The 18,392-nt window shown below is 53.4% G+C and overlaps 2 protein-coding genes across 2 annotated transcripts in view; one reads left to right on the top strand and one right to left on the bottom strand.

Annotated features, from left to right (window-relative positions):
- Positions 1–277: 277 nt before the first annotated feature.
- GBA2 (glucosylceramidase beta 2) lies at positions 278–9,323 on the bottom strand. Its single transcript, XM_070939012.1, has 17 exons — positions 9,104–9,323; positions 8,932–9,023; positions 8,717–8,832; positions 8,407–8,625; positions 6,014–6,253; positions 5,500–5,602; positions 5,273–5,426; positions 4,682–4,807; positions 4,139–4,314; positions 3,926–4,030; positions 3,586–3,693; positions 2,932–3,083; positions 2,743–2,849; positions 1,311–1,453; positions 1,122–1,237; positions 850–1,041; positions 278–768 (listed from the first exon to the last, which is right to left on the bottom strand). The coding sequence occupies exons 1-17, from the start codon at positions 9,316–9,318 to the stop codon at positions 538–540; spliced, it is 2,595 nt and encodes an 864-aa protein (XP_070795113.1). The 5' UTR covers positions 9,319–9,323; the 3' UTR covers positions 278–537.
- A 139-nt stretch (positions 9,324–9,462) lies between these two features.
- The window catches only part of RGP1 (RGP1 homolog, RAB6A GEF complex partner 1), a 35,660-nt gene continuing 26,730 nt past the window's right edge, over positions 9,463–18,392 (top strand). The window contains exon 1 of the mRNA XM_070936041.1: positions 9,463–9,578. Within this exon, the coding sequence (XP_070792142.1) occupies positions 9,463–9,578 (116 nt within the window). The remainder of the gene's footprint in view (positions 9,579–18,392) is intronic.

Below are 18,392 nucleotides of genomic sequence, written 5' to 3'. Positions count from 1 at the left end.
GCTAGATGCTGCCCCCTCCCAGTGGATGGACACCTGTGCCCAAGTCTCCAGAAGTCCTAGAAGAATTTGGACAGGCTGGCAGGGCACTGGCAGAGATTGGCAGCACGGCTGCAGCAAACCCCCTGCCCTGGAAGATGGAGAGAAGCACCCCACCCCACCCCTGGGAAGGACCAGGTCTGCAGGAAGGAGCTCCATCTATGCCCGACCAGGGGCACCCAGGTAACGGCCCCCTCCTGCCTTTGTATGTCATGGCCAACATCAAGGGTTCTGCAAAGCCTTCTTGCCAAGTTCAATTTATTTTAAATTAAAATTATTCAGTATCTAAAAATAACTTCAGATTATACAGAACGTGATTGTGTGCAAATCAAAAGAATGCCGAGACGTCTTAACTGCCCCCTTGCCCAACAGCTCAGCTCTGCCCTGTGTCGGGGGGAGGGGTTTCCTTCATACCGCCCAAGGCGGACCGGTTGGCACCTGTGGACCTGCTCTGGCTCAGGAGGGCCAAGCGGAAGCGACAGCCTGTCTGCCTCCCCTGGCTCACGGGCCCATGCATTTGGCCGCAGGCGGGGCTGGGAAGGGCTGCCCTTCTGCTGCCCGCCGCTCCAAGGCCAGCTGCATGCTCCAGATGCTGAGGGGGCGCATGTAGGCCAGCGAGCGGAAGACTTTCTTCTCACAGTAGGCCTCGGGGGTCTGGAACGCCATGCCCAGCCGCTCCCAGACCGTCCGATAGCAGCCCTCGGCAGTGCAAAAGCCCTCTTGCACCAGGCCCTGTGCCAGGCGAGAGGAAGCCCAGTCAGTCAGGCTAGCATCCTGCACCCCTGCCCTCCCCCCATCCCCCACGTCACCCACCTCCTGGATCATGGTGGCGGCCAGGGCGTACACCACACCCACCCACACCTCGTCCGACTGCAGGCTGGAGGTGTCTGGCAACCCTGAGGGGCGCATGCCGTTCACGGCTCCCATGGCCCCTCCCGAAAAGCCCAGCACGTTCAGCTCAAAGATGGTCTTCAAGGCGCTGAGCACGTGGCTGCGAGGGAACACCTGCGGACCAGAGAGGGACTCGTGGAGCCTATTCCCGCTCACAGCCCTCCCCTCCCAAGGCCCCTGACCCCTGTCCTCACCTCGGACTGCCCCTCGCCCAACCCGCACGCCCGAAGGAACCATTGCCCGGCCAGCTGGTCCGCCATGATGCTGTCCGAAGAGGGACCGCGGCTGCTGTCATAGTTGTAGTACTTCCCTGCAAGGGGGAAAGGTGGTGACTGGGGGCTCTTTCCGGCCTTGCTGACCCGCCTGGCCCGGCCTGGACCTACCATTCCAGAGCAGCCGCTCAAATGCTGCCGCACCCTTAGCCAGGATGCCAGAGTACCTCTCCAGGGCCGGGCCGTCTGCCAAGGCCTCCGCCATTCTGCACATCACGCAAACGGACGCCAGCCAGAGGCCGCCACAGTAGGCACTGGTGAAGCAAAGGAGAGGGATGCCTAAAGGAGGGGACGAGAGGCGACTGCCCATGGCCTCTCCCAACCGGGTGCGTGTGTGTGTGCAGGGAGACCCACTCCTGCATCCCTCAGAGTGGTGGCTGGGCACTCAGAGCTGCCCTCTTCCCTGGCATCAGGAGGGCAGACAGCTGGGCTGCTTTGTTCCGAGAATCTGCTGCCGGCAGCTGGCTGGTGAGGAGGGTTGGGAAGGGGACCCCCCAAAAAAGAACGCGGACGGGGCAATGAGAAACCCCTCAGGAGCAGCTCAGCTAGGTTCTCGCTGCTGACTTCCAGAGGTGGAAGAAGGATCGATCCCTAGAGCCCATCTCCTTAAAAGGAGAGCTCTACCCTTTTCTGACCTTATCCACCTCACAAGGCTGGCGTCGACTGCAGCAGAATCCCACAAGGCTGAGGTTGCTTTACTTCCCACCCACCACCCGGTGGAATTGTGTGTGTGTGTGTGTGGGGGGGGAACCTGTTTCTGGTGGTACCTCCTTCAGGGGCACTCAGGCCTTCTGACGCCTCCAGCTATTTCCCACCAGGCTATCCCCTCCCTCCCTCCCCGATGCTACAGGTGCAGAGGCCATGGAGGACGCCCTGGATCAAGGCCATGTGATTTGTTGCTGTGGTGGTTCCCCCTTAGTTCTGCCAGCTCTGCAGAGCAGGGCACCCGCCTCTGTCCTCCTCGGCCTCACCCAGACAGGTCACCAGGATGCCCAGCCCCATCAGCAAGGGAGCCCTTCTCTCCATGGAAGCATGATATTGGGGCACCCAGCCAGCAGAGTCCAAAAGCCCCAGGGACGGTGTGCAGGGGGAGGCAAGTGCCTCAGCTGGTGAAGGCAAGCGGGCCCTCCGGGAGGGGCGTAGCTACCAAGAGGCCACCTCCTGGGGGAAGGGGGAACTCAAGCAGGAATCAGCCTTGAATCGTTGGGCAGCCGCAAGAGAACCAGGAGTGACCACACCTACACCTGGCTCTTTTACCCTGGGCACTGGGGTCTCAGGATCATGTTTCAAAGCCCTTGAGAGAAGACCACCCACCCCTGCTACTTAAGGGAAAGGAAATAAGAAGAGACAGCAAGAAATGGGTGCCAGCCCAACAGCCCCGGGCCCCACAGCAGCCGGTGTGGGGCCACAGTGCGGGGAGAGGAGCTCTGTCAGCCCTTCCACACAGAGGCTGGAGGGGGGCTCCCGACACCCCCGCAGGAAGATGTTTCTGGGCTGGGTTCTAGGATGGGGTGGGGGGCAGGGCCTCTGGCCCGTCACCCACCTGGCTCCGGTGGCCACCCAGGCATCATAGGTTTGGTCAGCAAAGCCTGAGTTCTCAATGAGGCCGTCTCCGTCTGTGTCGAACCTCAGTTCTGATTCCATCACGGTCTGAGGGTGGCAAAGGAGTCTGAGGAAGGGTCCGCAGGGACCCCTGGGTGGCTGGCAGTCCCTGCCCTCCCCACCACTGCACCTGGCAGACAGGCCACATGTCTTGCAAGAAGGCCGTGTCCTGCATGAGGAAGTAGTCCCGGTACACCTGCAGCACAAACTTCAGGTTGAGGTCCTTCCAGGTGGCTGTGTCATGGATAAGGTAGGCATTGACCCGCTGCCAGGGCTCGTCGTCTGGCCGAAGAGAGCAGGAGAAGGTGTGGCAGCCCATCTTCCCAGAAAGCCTCATCCCCCCCCCCACTTGCAAGTGGCCCCAACATGCTCCTCAGCACCCCAAGGAAGGACTCCAGATGATTTCCCCCAAAGGCCAGGACCCCCTAGCCTCTGAGCTGCTGACAGCCTCTGAGGGCTTTTGCTGAGGTGCCCAAGGCTTCCTCCCGTCAACCCAGAGGCACAGAAGGTGGGGGCCGCACAATCTCCTCCCCCAACAGCCCCGCTCACCCCAAGAGCGGCCACAGGGAAAGCTGTCTTGGGGGTGCATTCAGGCAAATTGGAGACAACCTGCCTTCCTGAGGGGCAGCCCCCAGGAAGGTCCAGACCCTTCCCCATGCAGCGAGGCCCCAAGCTGAGGGAGGGAAGCCGCTGGCGTCCTTGCTAAGGGCGGCTGCTGTGAGCTCCTCAGACTACACGGCTGCCAAACGCAGCCTGACCTGCGTCCAGACAGGAGGTGCTTTACCTGGCTCTCCGATGTCGTGTGGAACGACATTGCGCAGCTTCACTGGGGCCGTCTGTCCACTCATGAGATACTGCCGAGGGCGAGCATCCTCGTTCAGCACCGCAGCAGCTGGGGCAGGGCAGGGCAGGGCAGAGGCATCAGCAGCAGCTCTGGCAGCTGTCCAAACGCCCAGCCCGCTGCCTCTGTCACCAGCCAAGCACAGGCCAGGCCGTCAGGAGCATTCAACGCAGCTCAAGGGGGCGCATTCCTTCCCACCCCTGCCAGGGGCATCCCTCGGTCCAGACCTCCTGTAGTGCTGGCCGTGGAAGACCACTCGGAGCTCAAGGGGGAGGGCACCCACCCACGTCATACTGCAGGCTGAGCTCCAACTTGGGCCACAGCATGGCAAGCGCAAAGGAGGCGTAGAAGTGGACGTCATAGGTGTTATACATCCGGTACTCCTGGCCTGGAAGGAGGAAGCAGCAGTGGCTGCACATCACACTGGCGGCCCAGGCGCTCCCTCCTGGGGGAAAGCCCAGACGCACCCCGCCCAGGGCCCAAAGCAAAGCCTCACCTTCCAGATAAGCAAACCTCCCGTACTCTTGCAAGACCGGGAGCAGCTGGGAGAGACCCTGGGTGTGCCGCAGGGCCTCCCTGTCCTCAGGCAGCAGCTCCAGCCAGAGGGTACCTCCATCGGCCAGGAAGTACAGCTCATTGAAGAGGGCCGACTTGTACCAGGGGGGCAGGTCGCTGCAAGAGACGCACGTGGGACCTCAGTGGGTCTGCCCAGAGAACCCCCCACCAGGGCCAGGACCCCCAGCATGCCTGCCCACCTGGCCTAGTGACCCAGGAAGAGCCAGGGCACAGCCATCAGTTCAGCAGAAACAAGGCAGAGCCGTTGGGGGGGAAGCAGCCCCACCCCCAACCTCACAGAGTTTGGACAGCCCCAGGCAGGGGGGAACAACCAGGGGCGGGGGGATGGAGGAGACAGCCTGGAAGCAGCCTAATTTGGCCAGAGTGGACCATGGCAGCACCTCAGCAAAGGGAGAGCAGGAAAACTCTGGCGCTGGGCACCTTCCTGCACTTCAAAGCCTCTCACCCACAGGGCGCTCGCTACCTGTTTGCCAAAATGGGCCCCTGCCAGGCCTCAATCCTCTCCTCCCAGACCTTGTAGCGACTGAGCAGATGGTGGGAGAGCGCTGGGCAGGCGTTCCCGTCGCTGCCGAAGAAGCGGGTGTACCACCTGCGGGCAGAGAGGAAGACGGACCCTCAGCCAGCCAGAGCATCAGTCGGGAAGACGGCCCGGCCAAGAGGCGGTGTCCCCGTCACACACAGAGGACCCTCCAGACTGAGGGGGGGAAGCAATTTTCCCAAGGAGATGCCTGGGAAACTGGGACTGTTGCGTGGCTGCTGCCATGGCTTTTGCCCCTGCTCCACAGGCCTGACAGGGACAGCCAGATAGACCCACAGGCCATAGGATGCCCAGGTCTGTGCCAAGCAGGGCTGCCCCCCCCTCCCCACCCTGCAGTGTGGTCCTGAGACAGCCCCATTTTCTGGATCAGGTTAGAGTTAGCTCCATGAGTGTGCTGCATGCTGGCACAGCCCTGGGCACCTCCCCACAGGCAGAGCTGTGTGGTTCACCAAAGTAGGTCCACCCCCAAAGCACAGAGGCACCCCCGGGAGTCTGCCCTTCCCAGGAAGCCCCCACCTGCGATGCTCCTTCTCCCCCGATCCAAAGCGAATGCGAGGTATGTCCCAGGCCAGACCCAGCTCCAGCACCCCATGACCGTGACCGGCCACCACGCACGTGGCACACACTGCTGCTGCACATACCTCCCCCTTCTCCGTGGGGGGGCTCTGACCTGCAAGAGAGCCCTGAGCATCAGGGACCTGGCCTCCTGCCTTCCTCTGCCCACCTTACAGCCCAGGGCTCACCATGAGGAGATGCCAGCCGGCCATCCGCCAAGAGATCCTGCCAAACCTCCTGCCCGCTGCCAGCAGGATTGAAGGCCGTGAGGTGGGTAACAGCAACACCTGCCTGGGGGGAAAGGGGGGGGGCAAGAAAGAAGGGAAGGATAGAGGGGAATAAAAAGCCAGGCCCTTCCCTCCCTCCCCAGAGACAGAGGTGAAGATAGAGGCGGGGAGGTGCAATGGAGCAGGGCAGCCATGGGCGATGAGAGGGTAGCTCCAGAACAGGCTGAGGGGAGGGAGGTGGGGTACTAGCAAGGGGGCCTTCTAGAACCCAGAGGCACCAGAGGTGGGGAATGCACCCACCACGTGGGCCTTATAAGTAGGGATGTGGCAAAGAAGCCACAATGGGGCATTGTTGGCGCTCCAAGAAGCCTCTCTGCCAGCCTGCAAGAGACAGCCCCGAAGACCATGGAAGGCTCCTGTCCCAGCGGCTTCCATGGACCCTTTCTAAGCCTTGCGGGGTCTCCGGGGGGCCTACCTTCTCTCGGGCAGAGATGGCCAGCGTGTAGGGGTTTGCAGGAGTCACGTGGTGCAGCATCACCCCACGGACACAGCTACCGCCCTTCTCCACGCTGAAGGGCTCGTTCCAATGGCCGCCCCGGCGGTCTTCCTTGGTCTCCGTGCCATTTTGGAAGGTGAACATGATGGAGACCTCCACCTCCTCTGCACCCTCGTTCTCCACCTCCCAGACGAAAGCGCCCACAGGAAGGCTTGAGTCCTAAGGACGCAACACGGGCGGCTCGTCTGAGGTCAGACCAGTGGGCGGCCCAGCCTCATCCACCCCCCTCTGCCCCACCTTCCTTGCAGGAGCACCTGAGTGTGACCAGATTAAGAAGCTAACACCCCCACCCCACCCAAATCCAGAAGACATATCTAGTTTTGGCTAGAAGGCATTGACAGCCCCATGTACAGACAATCCTCAAACTAGAACCATACGTTTAGTGGCCAAAGTTACAATGGCGTTGAAAGAAATGACCTATAACTGGTAATTCTCGCCTGCAACCATGACAGCATTCCCACGGCCAGGTCATCCGGATTCCAGCACCCGGCACATCTTTACGATGGCAGCAGCCTCCCGAGGCCATGTGACCCCTTCTGCGACTTTCCCAGCCAACTCCCAACATGGGGGAGGCCAGGTTCACTTAATATCGGTATGATTCACTTAATAACTGCAGTGACTCACTTAACCACGGTGGCAGAAGAGATCGTAAAGTCAGATGAATTTGTTACTACCGGTTCTGTGGGCGCGGCTTGGTGGGCGGGTAATGTGACTGGGTGGGCTTGGCCAACTTGTTTTTTTTTTTACTTTTAAAAGCATTTTTTCTACAACCTTAAGAGGTTGTAGAAAAAATGCTTTTAAAAGCCTCTGACGATCCCAGCTGAGCCACGCGATCATCAGAGTTTTTTTTTTCTTTTAAAAGTATTTTTTTGGCTGAAGAGATTGTAGAAAAAATGCTTTTAAAAGTAAAAAAAAAAAAAGCCTCTGATGATTGCACAGCTCAACTGGGCATGGGGGGGGGGGCAGGGATTTTTGCTACTGGTTTTCCGAACCACCCACCGTCATCACTACCGGATCAGGCGATCCGGTCCAAACCGGGAGCATTTCACCCCTGTTCCTGGCCCACCCCGAGGCTTTTGGTGCCATCAGCCATGGTATCCTGTCGGAGTTACTGCGGAGGAAGGGAGTGGGGGTGTTCCACGTTGAGAGCTTCTTCTTCCTCCTTGCCTGGAATCAGTTGAGTTGGGGGGCATGGAAAGGCCCAGCCCTTTTGTTTGTGCGTGTGGGATCTCTCAGCTCTCTTTCCACTTACATGAACTCCTAGGGGAGGTCATTCAACAGCATGGGGGTCTTTAATACAGTGAGGATGACCCTTGATTCTGCAACTCTGCCCTAGGCATCTTCGGAGGCATCTCCAGTGCCCAGAAGCTGGGACAGTTGGGAGGACAGGGGGGGAATTGGCAGGGACTCAATCCTAGCAAGATAGAGGGGCTCTGGGCATTTGGGTCTCCCCAGAATCTGGAGAGTTGTTACCCTTAACTCTCGATGGGAAAGCACTGGACTTCTGGCTCCTGCTGGGGGAAGAAGTGGCAGCTGTGGCAAGCGGGATCTTTGTCCAGGATTATCTTGCACTCTGCTTGCACCCATTCCTGGACCAGGAGGCCCTGCTCAAGCTTTATCCACACCCCAGTTGCTTCCCTTTGGATCCCTGCAATACTCTGCACATCAGACGACCATCAAAGACCCCCCAGAAATTTCAACCAGTCCAGAACATGATGGTGCAAGTAATTTGGGCTTGCCTGTGCTTTCTGCCCCTGCTGTGCTTTCCCAGCGCAATCTGAAGTGCTAACGATCAGCTTTAAAGCCCCAAGGGGCACAGCAGCAGGTTCTCCGAAGGTTGCCTTTCCTGGAAGGCATGGCTGTCCCGCTCGAGGGGAGACGTCTCCCTTCTGCCCAGGCAATACTGCTCTTTCTGGCTGAGCCCTTCCTTCCCTGTGGCTTCACGCTGGCCCTTGGCCTCCATGGACTGGAAAAGGGCCAGGGAGAGGGGGCGTGGAGCGTGGGGGTCACCTAGAGGAGCCCCTCTATAGCCACTCTACTCGCTGGATCAGCTACCTTCTAAATTGAAACCTCAAGCGTGAAGTTACACTTTATGTAATTACTCAACAGTCAGATTTTGACAGGCTGATTATAAATTGCACAGCCCAGGGCAGGATGTTCTCTCCGGATGAGGAAATTTGCTGGAGCAATTAATTCCAGCAGGTGTGTGGTTGGGAAGCCACGCGGGGGAGGGGCAGGAGGCAGCTGCCGGTGGGGCGGGGCTTTCCTCCCCAGGGGGCGCTCCCATTAAGGGGGCCTGGTGGGGGGCTCACCTGGTAGTCGTGCGGGATGACGGGCGTGATCTGCCGGCAGGTCAGCACCACCTCCTGCCCGGGCAGCTGGTAGACGGTCCAGGCGCGCGGGTAGAGCGCGTGGTAGAAGGCGTAGTGGCCGCAGAAGCCCCAGTTCCAGCCCTGCAGCCGGCTGGGCCTCTCGGGGGAGAGCACCTGCTGGTAGACCGTCCGGCCCTTCCGCCGCAGGCAGACCGTGAACTGGGGCGGGAAGGGAGAGGCCGGCGGTCAGGGCGCCGCAGCCGAGAGCGCACCGGGGGAGCCCCAGGGCGCGCCTCCCCGCCCGACCCACCTGATCCGCCGCTACGGCCCGGTGCTGGTACATGCCCGGCGAGAGCTGCCACCTGCAGAAGTCCCCGCGCCAGCCGCGCGTGACGGTGCCGCCGCCCAGGCCCCCCAGCGGGCAGCCTGCGGAGAAGGAAGGAAAGAAGGACGGCCGGCCTTGGAGGAGCCGTTGAACGGCGCTTCCCCGGCCCCGCTGCCCCCCACCCCCCGGCCGGCCCCTACCGTAGATCGGGCGCAGCGGCTGCGGCTGCAGCAGGTCGATGAAGGGCTGCCGCTTCTCCACGCGCGTCTTCCGGTACCACCAGCCGAGGTACCTGCAGGGGGGGGGGAGGCAGCGTCAGCCGGGGGTGGGGTGGGCTGCCCGGCCCCCCTCCGGGGAAGGGGCGCCCGCTACCTGAAGGCCAGCCCCAGGTGCCGCAGGGCGTGCGCGGGGGAGACGTCGCCGGCCTGCAGGGGCTTCCTGCGCTCGGCGAAGCGGTGGGCCAGGCACAGCCGCCACCCGAACCGCGGCACGCCGCGCCCCGCCGCCCGGCCCTCGTAGCGGCTCATCAGCTCCGCCGCCTCCCCGGGCGCGCCCCGCCCGCAGCCCGCGCAGCCCCCGGACGCCATGGCGGGATCGGCCGGCGCGGCGCAGCGGAGCCACCGGCGGCACCCAGTCGGAAAGCGGAGGAGGCGGGGCCGGACCGACGGCCCCGCCCCGGAGAGCGAGTGCGCGTGCGCCCGTCCACGTGGCCGGCCCCGCCCTCCGCGGCCATGATCGAGGTGTCGGCGTCGCTGCTGCGGGGCGCCGCTTTCCTGGCCGGGGAGGCTGTGGAGTGCCTGGTGACGCTGCGCAACCCGCTCCCGCCGGACGCCACCTCCGCCTCCAGGTACGCCCCGCGCGAGGGGGAGGGGGGGCTCCCGCTCCCTCCCCCTCCGGCACTGAGAGGGCCGCTGCAGGCCGCGCCTCGTCTCGGTCCTTCGCCCCGCCCCGCGATAAAATCCCGGTTTCCTAGGCGAATGAGAGTCGGGCGTCCCTGTAGCGCAACCGCCGTTCCCAGGCAGGAGCCCTGATGCCGTTCCGGCCTCTTCTTCAAAAGCTCCCGGGATGGAGAAGGCCGGTTGTCCTGAGTGGCCGGAATTCCCTCCTTAACTCCAGGCTGCTTCTCTCCGTCCGTCGCTGCCTTTGCTCCTGCCTTCTGGTCCGTCCCGCCCGCCGCCTTCTTCGGGGCAGCCCCTCAAACGCTGGGACGCCCCCAGGCCCCCTTTTCAGTCCACCGGATTTAGCCGCTTCTTGCAACCGTTCCTGGTGCCTTTTAGCCTCCCGGTTGCTTCTCTCTGTGCTCTTTCCAGGGTCTCCGCACTTTTTCTGTACTGGGGCGACCAGAACCGGATATTCCAAGCGGGCTACTAACCCTTCGCCTCGGATCCCGCTTCTGTCTGTCCCTCTGTTAATGCGGCCTAGTAACCCTGCAGTTACTGCGGTGGTTGAGCCAGGTTTCGCCTAACCTGGACCTACGCGGTGGGTTTTCCTTGCCTAAGAAGGGTAACCTTTTCTCTAGGTTGAATTTCATTTTGTTAGATAGGCTCCAGGGTTCGAGTCTGTCGAGAGCCATCGGGATGGACTCATCGGCCTTTGCGGATGGCATTGAGGGTCAAAACCCGGCAAAGATCGGCCTTTGAGAGGCTGATGGTAGCTGCCTCCTTGATGAAGTCATGGGACTGCATCAGTGGCCCGCAGTGGAGGGAGCTGTGTGTAGGTGAAGGGAGGGACGCAGTGCCCCCTCGCCGAGGGTCTCCCGTGGGTACAGCCCTCTTGGTTGCATTCATAGAGCTAAACAATAATGCAGTGACGGAACGGAGCCCAGGCAGGATCTGGGGGGATCCCGTTTCATCTCCCTGTTTATTTTTATTTATTAGGTTTCTGTGCCACCCATCTCCCCTACTCCAGGTGGCTTATAAATGATAGAAACGAGTGAAAAATAATTTAAAGATTAAAAGGAGCTGACATTAAAATGTTATTAAAAGCTGCGCTATAACCATGCCTACAAGAGCTGGATGGGATGGGAATGAGGACTTTTTACTGCCCCCCTTGGGGCCCAAGGTCAGTGGGTAAAGTTTTGATTCCCTCCCAGTAGGCCAAAATGGAGGGGGCAGTTTTCACCTGGGGAGTGGGGGACACACGGCCACAGCAGAAAGGACTCTCCTCCTTGACCTGCCTGCTTCTGTTCCTGAACAGATGGGATCCATAGCAGGATATCCACAGCATCTTCCACTGCTGTGAGGGGTTGGGCTAGTCTCCTCCTTGGATACCCTGAGCTTCAAAGGTAACTACCAACACCTTGAATTTGATCCGGAAGCAAACTGTCAACCAATGCAGCTCACACACTAACACTATTGTATGTGCAGCCCAAGGAGCTCCCAGTTTATTTATTTAGCGTATGGCTGGTCACACACAATATTAAAACACTTCATTTTTACAGGTTAAAACAATTAAAACATTTTTTTAAAAAAAGTAAGAAAACCTAAGAGGAAAACAGAAATAACATTTCAGAGTTTAATGTCGAGTTTGAAGATCCAGTCAGTAGCTGTTGTTGTTACACAGAGGAAGTCCCTAACATCTCCTGGATACCTTCTGTTAGAGCATTCCCTCACTATATGTTGGATAGCCTGTTGGGGGGGGGGCGCAATCACATTGTGCTGAAGGTATCTTTCCCCATTTATACAAGGAATTGGCTCACACCCCATGAGTCGTTCGAATTCTATTGTATGTCACCCATTATGTGTCGGGGTAGATTAAATGCTGGAGGTATACTATTAGGATTAATATGCTCAGAGATATCTTGGGGGGAATAGTTACTCCACACTTCCATCCACTTTTGTGTGGTGTTCTGATGATCGGTCAGCAGCTTAAACGCTGTCAAGAGTGGTGGGTTTTTTGACTTTAATCGGCATTTTGACTTTAATCGGCATCTTAAGACAGTGGTCCCCAACCTTTTTATCGCCGCGGACCAATCAGCCTTTGATAATTTTACCGTGGCCCGCCCAGGAGCTTTTGCGCACGGCCCAGGAGCTTTTGCGCACGGCCCAGGAGCCTTTGCGCTGCAGCGTTCATGTCCCCCGGCCGCTGCGCGGCCCGGTGCCAGGTACTCCATGGCCCGGCACCGGTCCGCGGACCGGGGGTTGGGGACCACTGTCTTAAGAGATCAGGAATGTAGCCATGAATGGGTAGAGAGGAATTTAACAGGATCTTACTATACTCCCGAATGAGAGCTTCTTGTCGTAAGTGCGGGGGAAGTATGTGACTAAGAACTGGTAGCCAGTAACTAAGTGTAGATTTTATGCACCCAGTAATTATCCATACAGGTGCGCAGTATTCCGCTGCAGAGTAGCAAAGCCCGAGGGCTGCACATCGAACAGTTGTGTCTGAAGCTCCCCAAGTTGTTCCGCATAGTTTTTGTAGAATGTTATTTCTGCTGTTAACCTGGGCAGCCATATTCTGAATATGTTTTTTAAAAGACAGAGTCTTGTCTAAGGTAACCCCCAAGTATTTTGGTGTTGCCTCATATGGGGGCAGTTTGTTGTTTAAGTATACATTGAGTTCTTTTTTTGCCAATTTGTTGTTAAGGTGAAAACATGATGTAACTGTTTTACTTACGCTTGGGATTAACCTCCATTGGTGGAAGTATGTGCTCAAAGTTGTAAGGTGGGCTGTAAGTATGGCTTCTGTAGCTTCAATGTCCTTGTGGCTATATGTAATGCCAGGTCATCAGCATAAGAGAACTTTGTTGATAGCGTGGGTGCTATATCGGAAATATATAAGTTAAATAGAGATGGGGCCAGCACGGAGCCCTGAGGGAGTCCGTTATTCAGGTGTCATTGTTTAGTGATTTTGTCACCCATAATAACTTGAAAGGTCCTTGCTGAAAGCATGTTATTTATTAGGCGGCCCATAGTCCTACAGCCCATACTGTATTGTATGCTGCTGTGAGATCCACAATTACAACAGATGTTTTCAATTTATTATTTTTTTTTTTTTAAAAAAGTATTTATTTTCTTTCAACATAAAATATAAAATATATCTTTCAAGAGCGAAGTCTCGATCCGGTCATAGATAGGTACAATCGCTTAAATATTAAAAAGCTCCATTCACAATTTTCTTTCTTTCTTTTTTTTTATTAAAGAGTTTTACAGAAAGAAGAAAAAAACAAAAAATTTTTTACAAGTATTTCCCCGCCCCCCCTCCCTTTCTTACCCCCACCCCCCCCACCCCGAACTTCCCAGAACAAAATCCAGGGTATAACAATTAACAATCATATGCTAAACTAAGCTAATAAACTAAGGATTCCTATCCCCCCCCTTCACACTTTAACTCCTCTTTTACTAACTAAACATAAATACTCTTAATTTTTCTATTCATTCATAAGCTATTTGATACTTTTTAGTCTGATATTTGTTTTGAATATAATCAATCCATCTTCTCCATTCCAATATATATCTTTCTTGAGAGTGATCTTTCAAATATGCTGAAATCTTTGCCATTTCTGCCAGATTCGCTACTTTTAATGTCCATTCTTCAATAGTAGGCAAATCTTCCTTCTTCCAATATTGCGCCACCAAAAGTCTAGCTGCAGTTATTAAATTTAAAATCAATTTAGTCTCTATAACCGTACAATCTGTAATTATGCCCAGGAAAAACAATTCCCTTTATTTTATTTGACCCTCGTATTTTATTCAATAAAGATTCCAAAGTTAAAATAAACAATAACGGTGATAAAGGGCATCCTGTCTTGTTCCTTTTTCAATTTTAAAAGTTTCTGTTAAATAATAATAATAATAATAATAATAATAATAATAATAATAATAATAATAATAATTTTATTTCTATACCGCCCTTCTCCCGAAGGACTCAGGGCGGTGTACAGCCTATTTAAAAACAGAATAGACATCAATTTAAAATAATTTAAAAGTATTAAATAAATTTGGCTTAATTTAAAACCCCCAAAATTTAAAACATCCAATTTAAAATTATGTTGCTAACCCAGCCTGGCGGAACAATAGGTTCTTGAGTGCGCAGCGAAATACCCGGAGGTCAGAAATCTTACGAATTTCCGGGGGCAGTTCATTCCACAGGGCTGGGGCCCCCACAGAGAAGGCCCTCCCCCTGGGTGTCGCCAGCCGACATGACTTGGCCGATGGCACCCTGAGGAGACCCTCTCTGTGGGAGCGGACTGGCTGGTGGGAGGCTATTGGTGGCAGAAGACGGTCTCAAAGGTACCCGGGTCCTGTGCCATGGAGCGCTTTAAAGGTGGTGACCAACACCTTGAATCGCACCCGGAAGACCACTGGGAGCCAGTGCAGCTTGCGCAGGAGGGCTATCACGTGGGCGTAACGAGTTGCACCCATAACCACCCGCGCGGCCGCATTCTGGACCAGTTGGAGCCTCCGAGTGCTCTTCAAGGGGAGCCCCATGTAGAGAGCATTACAGTAGTCCAACCGGGAGGTAACAAGGGCGTGAGTGACCGTGCGCAGGGCGTCCCAGTCCAGAAAGGGCTGCAACTGGCGAATCAGGCGGACCTGATAAAAGGCCCCCCTGGCCACGGCCGTCATATGCTCTTCTAAAGACAGCCGCGCGTCCAGGAGGACACCCAGATTGCGAGCCCTCTCTGTGGGGGGCAAAGATTCACCCCCAATAGTCAGCGATGGCACCTGCTGACTATATCGGGACGCCAGAAGCCACAACCACTCGGTCTTGGAAGGGTTGAGTCTGAGCCTGTTCCTCCCCATCCAGACCCGCACGGCCTCCAGGCAGCGAGACATCACATCAAGGGCATCGTTGGGGTGGTCTGGGGTGGAGATGTACAGCTGAGTGTCAGCGTACAGATGACACTTCACCCCAAAACCACGGATGATCTCACCCAGCGGCTTCACATAAATGTTGAACAGGAGGGGCGAGAGGACTGACCCTTGCGGCACTCCCCATGCGAGATGCCTCGAGGTCGACCTCTGCCCCCCTGCCAACACAAACTGCGAGCGGTCGGAGAGGAAGGAGGAGAACCACCGCAGAACGGTGCCCCCTATTCCTAACCCCCTCAACCGCTGCAGCATGATACCATGGTCGATGGTATCAAAAGCCGCTGAGAGATCTAATAGGACTAGGGCAGAGGAGCAACCCCTGTCCCAAGCCCTCCAGAGATCATCCACCAATGCGACCAATGCCATTTCTGTGCTGTAACCCTGCCTGAAGCCCGACTGGCATGGGTCCAGATAGATTGTGAGTTTTCCGCAGGCCGCCCATGAGGTCAATATTGAGAAAAGACATGGACACGAGTTTTCTCGGGATGAGACGACCCAGATCTGTTACAACATCTCCTACTTTTTGTTTTAATTTTTTTTGCAACAGGGTTAGCTGTGTTGTTATTATGATGTTCTCTTTATGCCTGGGAAACATGTTTGTCATCATAGCAAACAAAGCAGGAATACATTGGATACTACAACATACAGAAATAAGCAAAGCAATGATCATGAGTACAGTAGACAATATGTTCTTCAGCCATCCGGTTTCTGCAAATGTTTGTAGCTCACCCATCCTTTTACGGTGAACAAAGTTAGTGGAAAAGTGGCCAGGAGATGTCAAGCGAGGTAGGCCATCAAGTTTCTGAGTTGTATTCCAGTTATACATTTCCACAAATCGCTCGCACAAATTGTAAATCCATCCAGATCCAGGCACCCAAGAAAACCACATGTCAGGAGTTTGTAACCTCTGAGTTATTCTGGAAGCCCTATCCTGTAAGTCCCGAGCACCTTCTCTGACCACACCTGATTTGTTCCTCCAGTTCCAGAAAGGCTTTGGTTTCACTTATCAGGACGTCCTTCCTATTGGAGGGAATAAAACCTTTGCACATTTGCAGAAGGGGGGGGAGACATTGGATACAGCAACAAAGCAAAACAAGCAGTACGATTATAAATACAATAGTTGGCATAATTGATTTCAACCAAGAACCATCCGGGAGCCATGACCAAAGAGCAGTCCAGATGTCAATGGCGCCAGATCCATTGGATGATAAGGGATTGTTTTTGATCAACTTTTCCATATGTTCTATGGTGTGAGTGATGTTATACTGATAATCAGATACATAGGTAGCTACTAGCATAATATCTAAGGCATATCGGTTTTGTAAGACCACCTCCCTGATTTCAGCCAGTTCTTTGTTCATCAGCTTCAGCACCTTGATAGTCTCGTTGAACATATGTACTGTCCAGTTATTTAGTAAATGAAGATCCCGATTGTTCATTGCCACCCGAGATTGGGCAAGATGCCTCTGGATATCTGAGTTTTTAATGAGCCACCCAGTGTCAGTGGTGGGTGTGGTTTGGGAAATAGGAGTAGTGGAGTTTGTCCGATTAGCAGCTATTTGAATGTCTTTTATTACTGTCCCATCATGATTGAATGTAGAGGCTGCTGACATGAAGGATCATGAGATGTAGGGGCAACAGATGCAAGATCGTGACTTAATTCCAGAATCTGTGATATATAGTCTCCTTTATGCAATTGTTGCAGAGGCCCATTGTCCTTATTCACTCCCCCTTCAGCTGGAAATGTCAATATGGGAACCTTAGGTGGTGGAGTAGACTTAGGTAGAAAGTAAGGACCTTGTGCATAGACAATGCGTTTGTGGCGGAAGCATACTTGACTTGAAGTGTATGTATGTGGGGATTTTATGTTCCTTACATGGTCACTTGAGAGTCCCAAAGCTAACAATGTCCAAGGCCATAAGCAAATCATAGTCACTTATACGTGTGAAACAAAATTACTAGCAAAATTAGAAAAACAATTACCCACAATACCCACTCCCAAACTTCTACTAACATTAGTATGTGTAAGAAAGTGTTATATTTTTTTTTTATTGCAAAAGTTTTACAATTACATTTTCACCCCTTTTTTCACCCCCCCACCTCCCTCCCCAAACTTCCCATCCTCCCTAACCCTCCCTAACCCTCCCCCCCCCGACTTCCCTATTACATACTCATAACTAATAACACTAATATATAAACCTGAACCCATCCCTCCCCCTATATAATTTTTCCTCTTTGTCTCTTTACATTAAAATATTTCTAATACATTATTTTCAAATAAAAGCTATTTGATACTTTCTAGTTTGGTATTTGTTCTGAACATATTCTATCCACCTTTTCCATTCCCATTCATAAGTCTCTTGTGAACAATCTTTTAAATACGCTGAAATCTTCGCCATCTCTGCAAAACTAGCCATCTTCAAAGTCCATTCCTCGATAGTAGGCAAAGCTTCATTCTTCCAATATTTACCTATCAACAATCTTGCTGCTGTTATCATATACAATATTAGTTTTATTTCACCCCGTGTAAAACCCTTAACTATACCCAATAAAAACAATTGTGGAGAAAATTGAATTTTTTTCTTCAAAACATTCTGCATGACCCACCAAATTTTTATCCAAAAAGCCTTAACTTTCCTACAGGTCCACCATACATGATAATACGTAGCATCCAAACATTCGCATCTCCAACATTTTGGCTGAACATTAGGGTACATACATGACAACTTTTTAGGATCCAAATGCCATCTATAAAACATTTTATAAAAATTTTCCCTCAAATTCTGCGACTGTGTGAACTTAACATTCTGAACCCAAATTTTTTCCCATGTTTCCAACATCACTGGTTCTTCAAAATTTTGTGCCCACTTAATCATACAATCTTTAACTAATTCAGTTTCTGAGTCCCTTTCTAACAAAACATTATAAAGCCTTTTAATATGCATTGGACCTTTCTCTCTTATATGTCTAACTAATTCTTCCTCATGCAGTATAATACCAGTTTTTTGGTCCTCTTTCCATCTCAATTGTAATTGATTATATTGTAACCAGGTTAAATTAATCCCTTCGTCCAACAGTGTCTGCAATGTCTTCAGCTGCCATCTGCCCGCATCTGTAAAAAGAACCTCTTTGTATAAAAACCCCCCGAGTGACATTATATTTGTATTCCACAAGGTATGACCAAGATCCAGCCATAGCGGTATTTTATAATCCCATTTGAGTCGGTGCTTCTTCCAAACTCTCATCAAAGAATCTCTGAGTATATGACTTTTAAATACTTTATCAACTTTATCATCATAAAATAAGTAAGCATGCCATCCAAATTCAAGATCAAAACTTTCTGCATTCAATATTCCAGCCTTCTTATTTCCAAACCAATCGCTTGTTAAAGTTAAAGCTGCTGCATCATAATATAACTGTAGGTTTGGGAGTTTAAGACCTCCTCTTTCTGGAACATCTTGCATAATTTTCAATTTCACTCTCGGCTTTTTCTCGTTCCAGACAAACTTATTCACGCCAGACTGCCAGACTTTCAATTGTTTATCACTTTTAAGCACCGGAATCATTTGAAACAAAAACAGAAATCTTGGCAAAATATTCATCTTAACTGCTGCTATTCTTCCAAGTAAAGACAGTTGCAGCTTTTTCCAAGTCTCCATGTCTTTCTGAACCTCTCGCCACAACACCTCATAATTATTTTGAAACAATTTCATATTTGATTCTGCAACCTGAACTCCAAGATATTTTACCTTAGGTACAATTTCAAAACCTGCCCTCCTTTCAAGCTCATGTTTACGATCTTGTGTCATATTCTTAACTATCATTTTAGTCTTTTTTGAATTCAGTCT

Source organism: Pituophis catenifer, unplaced genomic scaffold (assembly GCF_029215685.1).
Source record: "Pituophis catenifer annectens isolate HBS135680 unplaced genomic scaffold, rPitCat1.0.hap2 SCAF_2, whole genome shotgun sequence".
In the NCBI taxonomy this organism is placed as follows: Eukaryota; Metazoa; Chordata; class Lepidosauria; order Squamata; family Colubridae; genus Pituophis; species Pituophis catenifer.
The sequence above is the reverse complement of the archived record's forward strand: the minus strand, read 5'-3'. Positions and strand labels throughout refer to the sequence as shown.

Bases quoted from the DNA above. Each gene is read 5' to 3' on its own strand.
- GBA2 (XM_070939012.1), bottom strand. From the start codon at position 9,318: ATGGCGTCCGGGGGCTGCGCGGGCTGCGGGCGGGGCGCGCCCGGGGAG. The intron at 4,031-4,138 runs GTGAGGCTTTGC...TCCTCCTTCCAG, and splicing joins GAGGTTTGCTTATCTGGAAG to GCCAGGAGTACCGGATGTAT. The intron at 3,084-3,585 runs GTAAAGCACCTC...CTCTTCGGCCAG, and splicing joins ACACGACATCGGAGAGCCAG to ACGACGAGCCCTGGCAGCGG.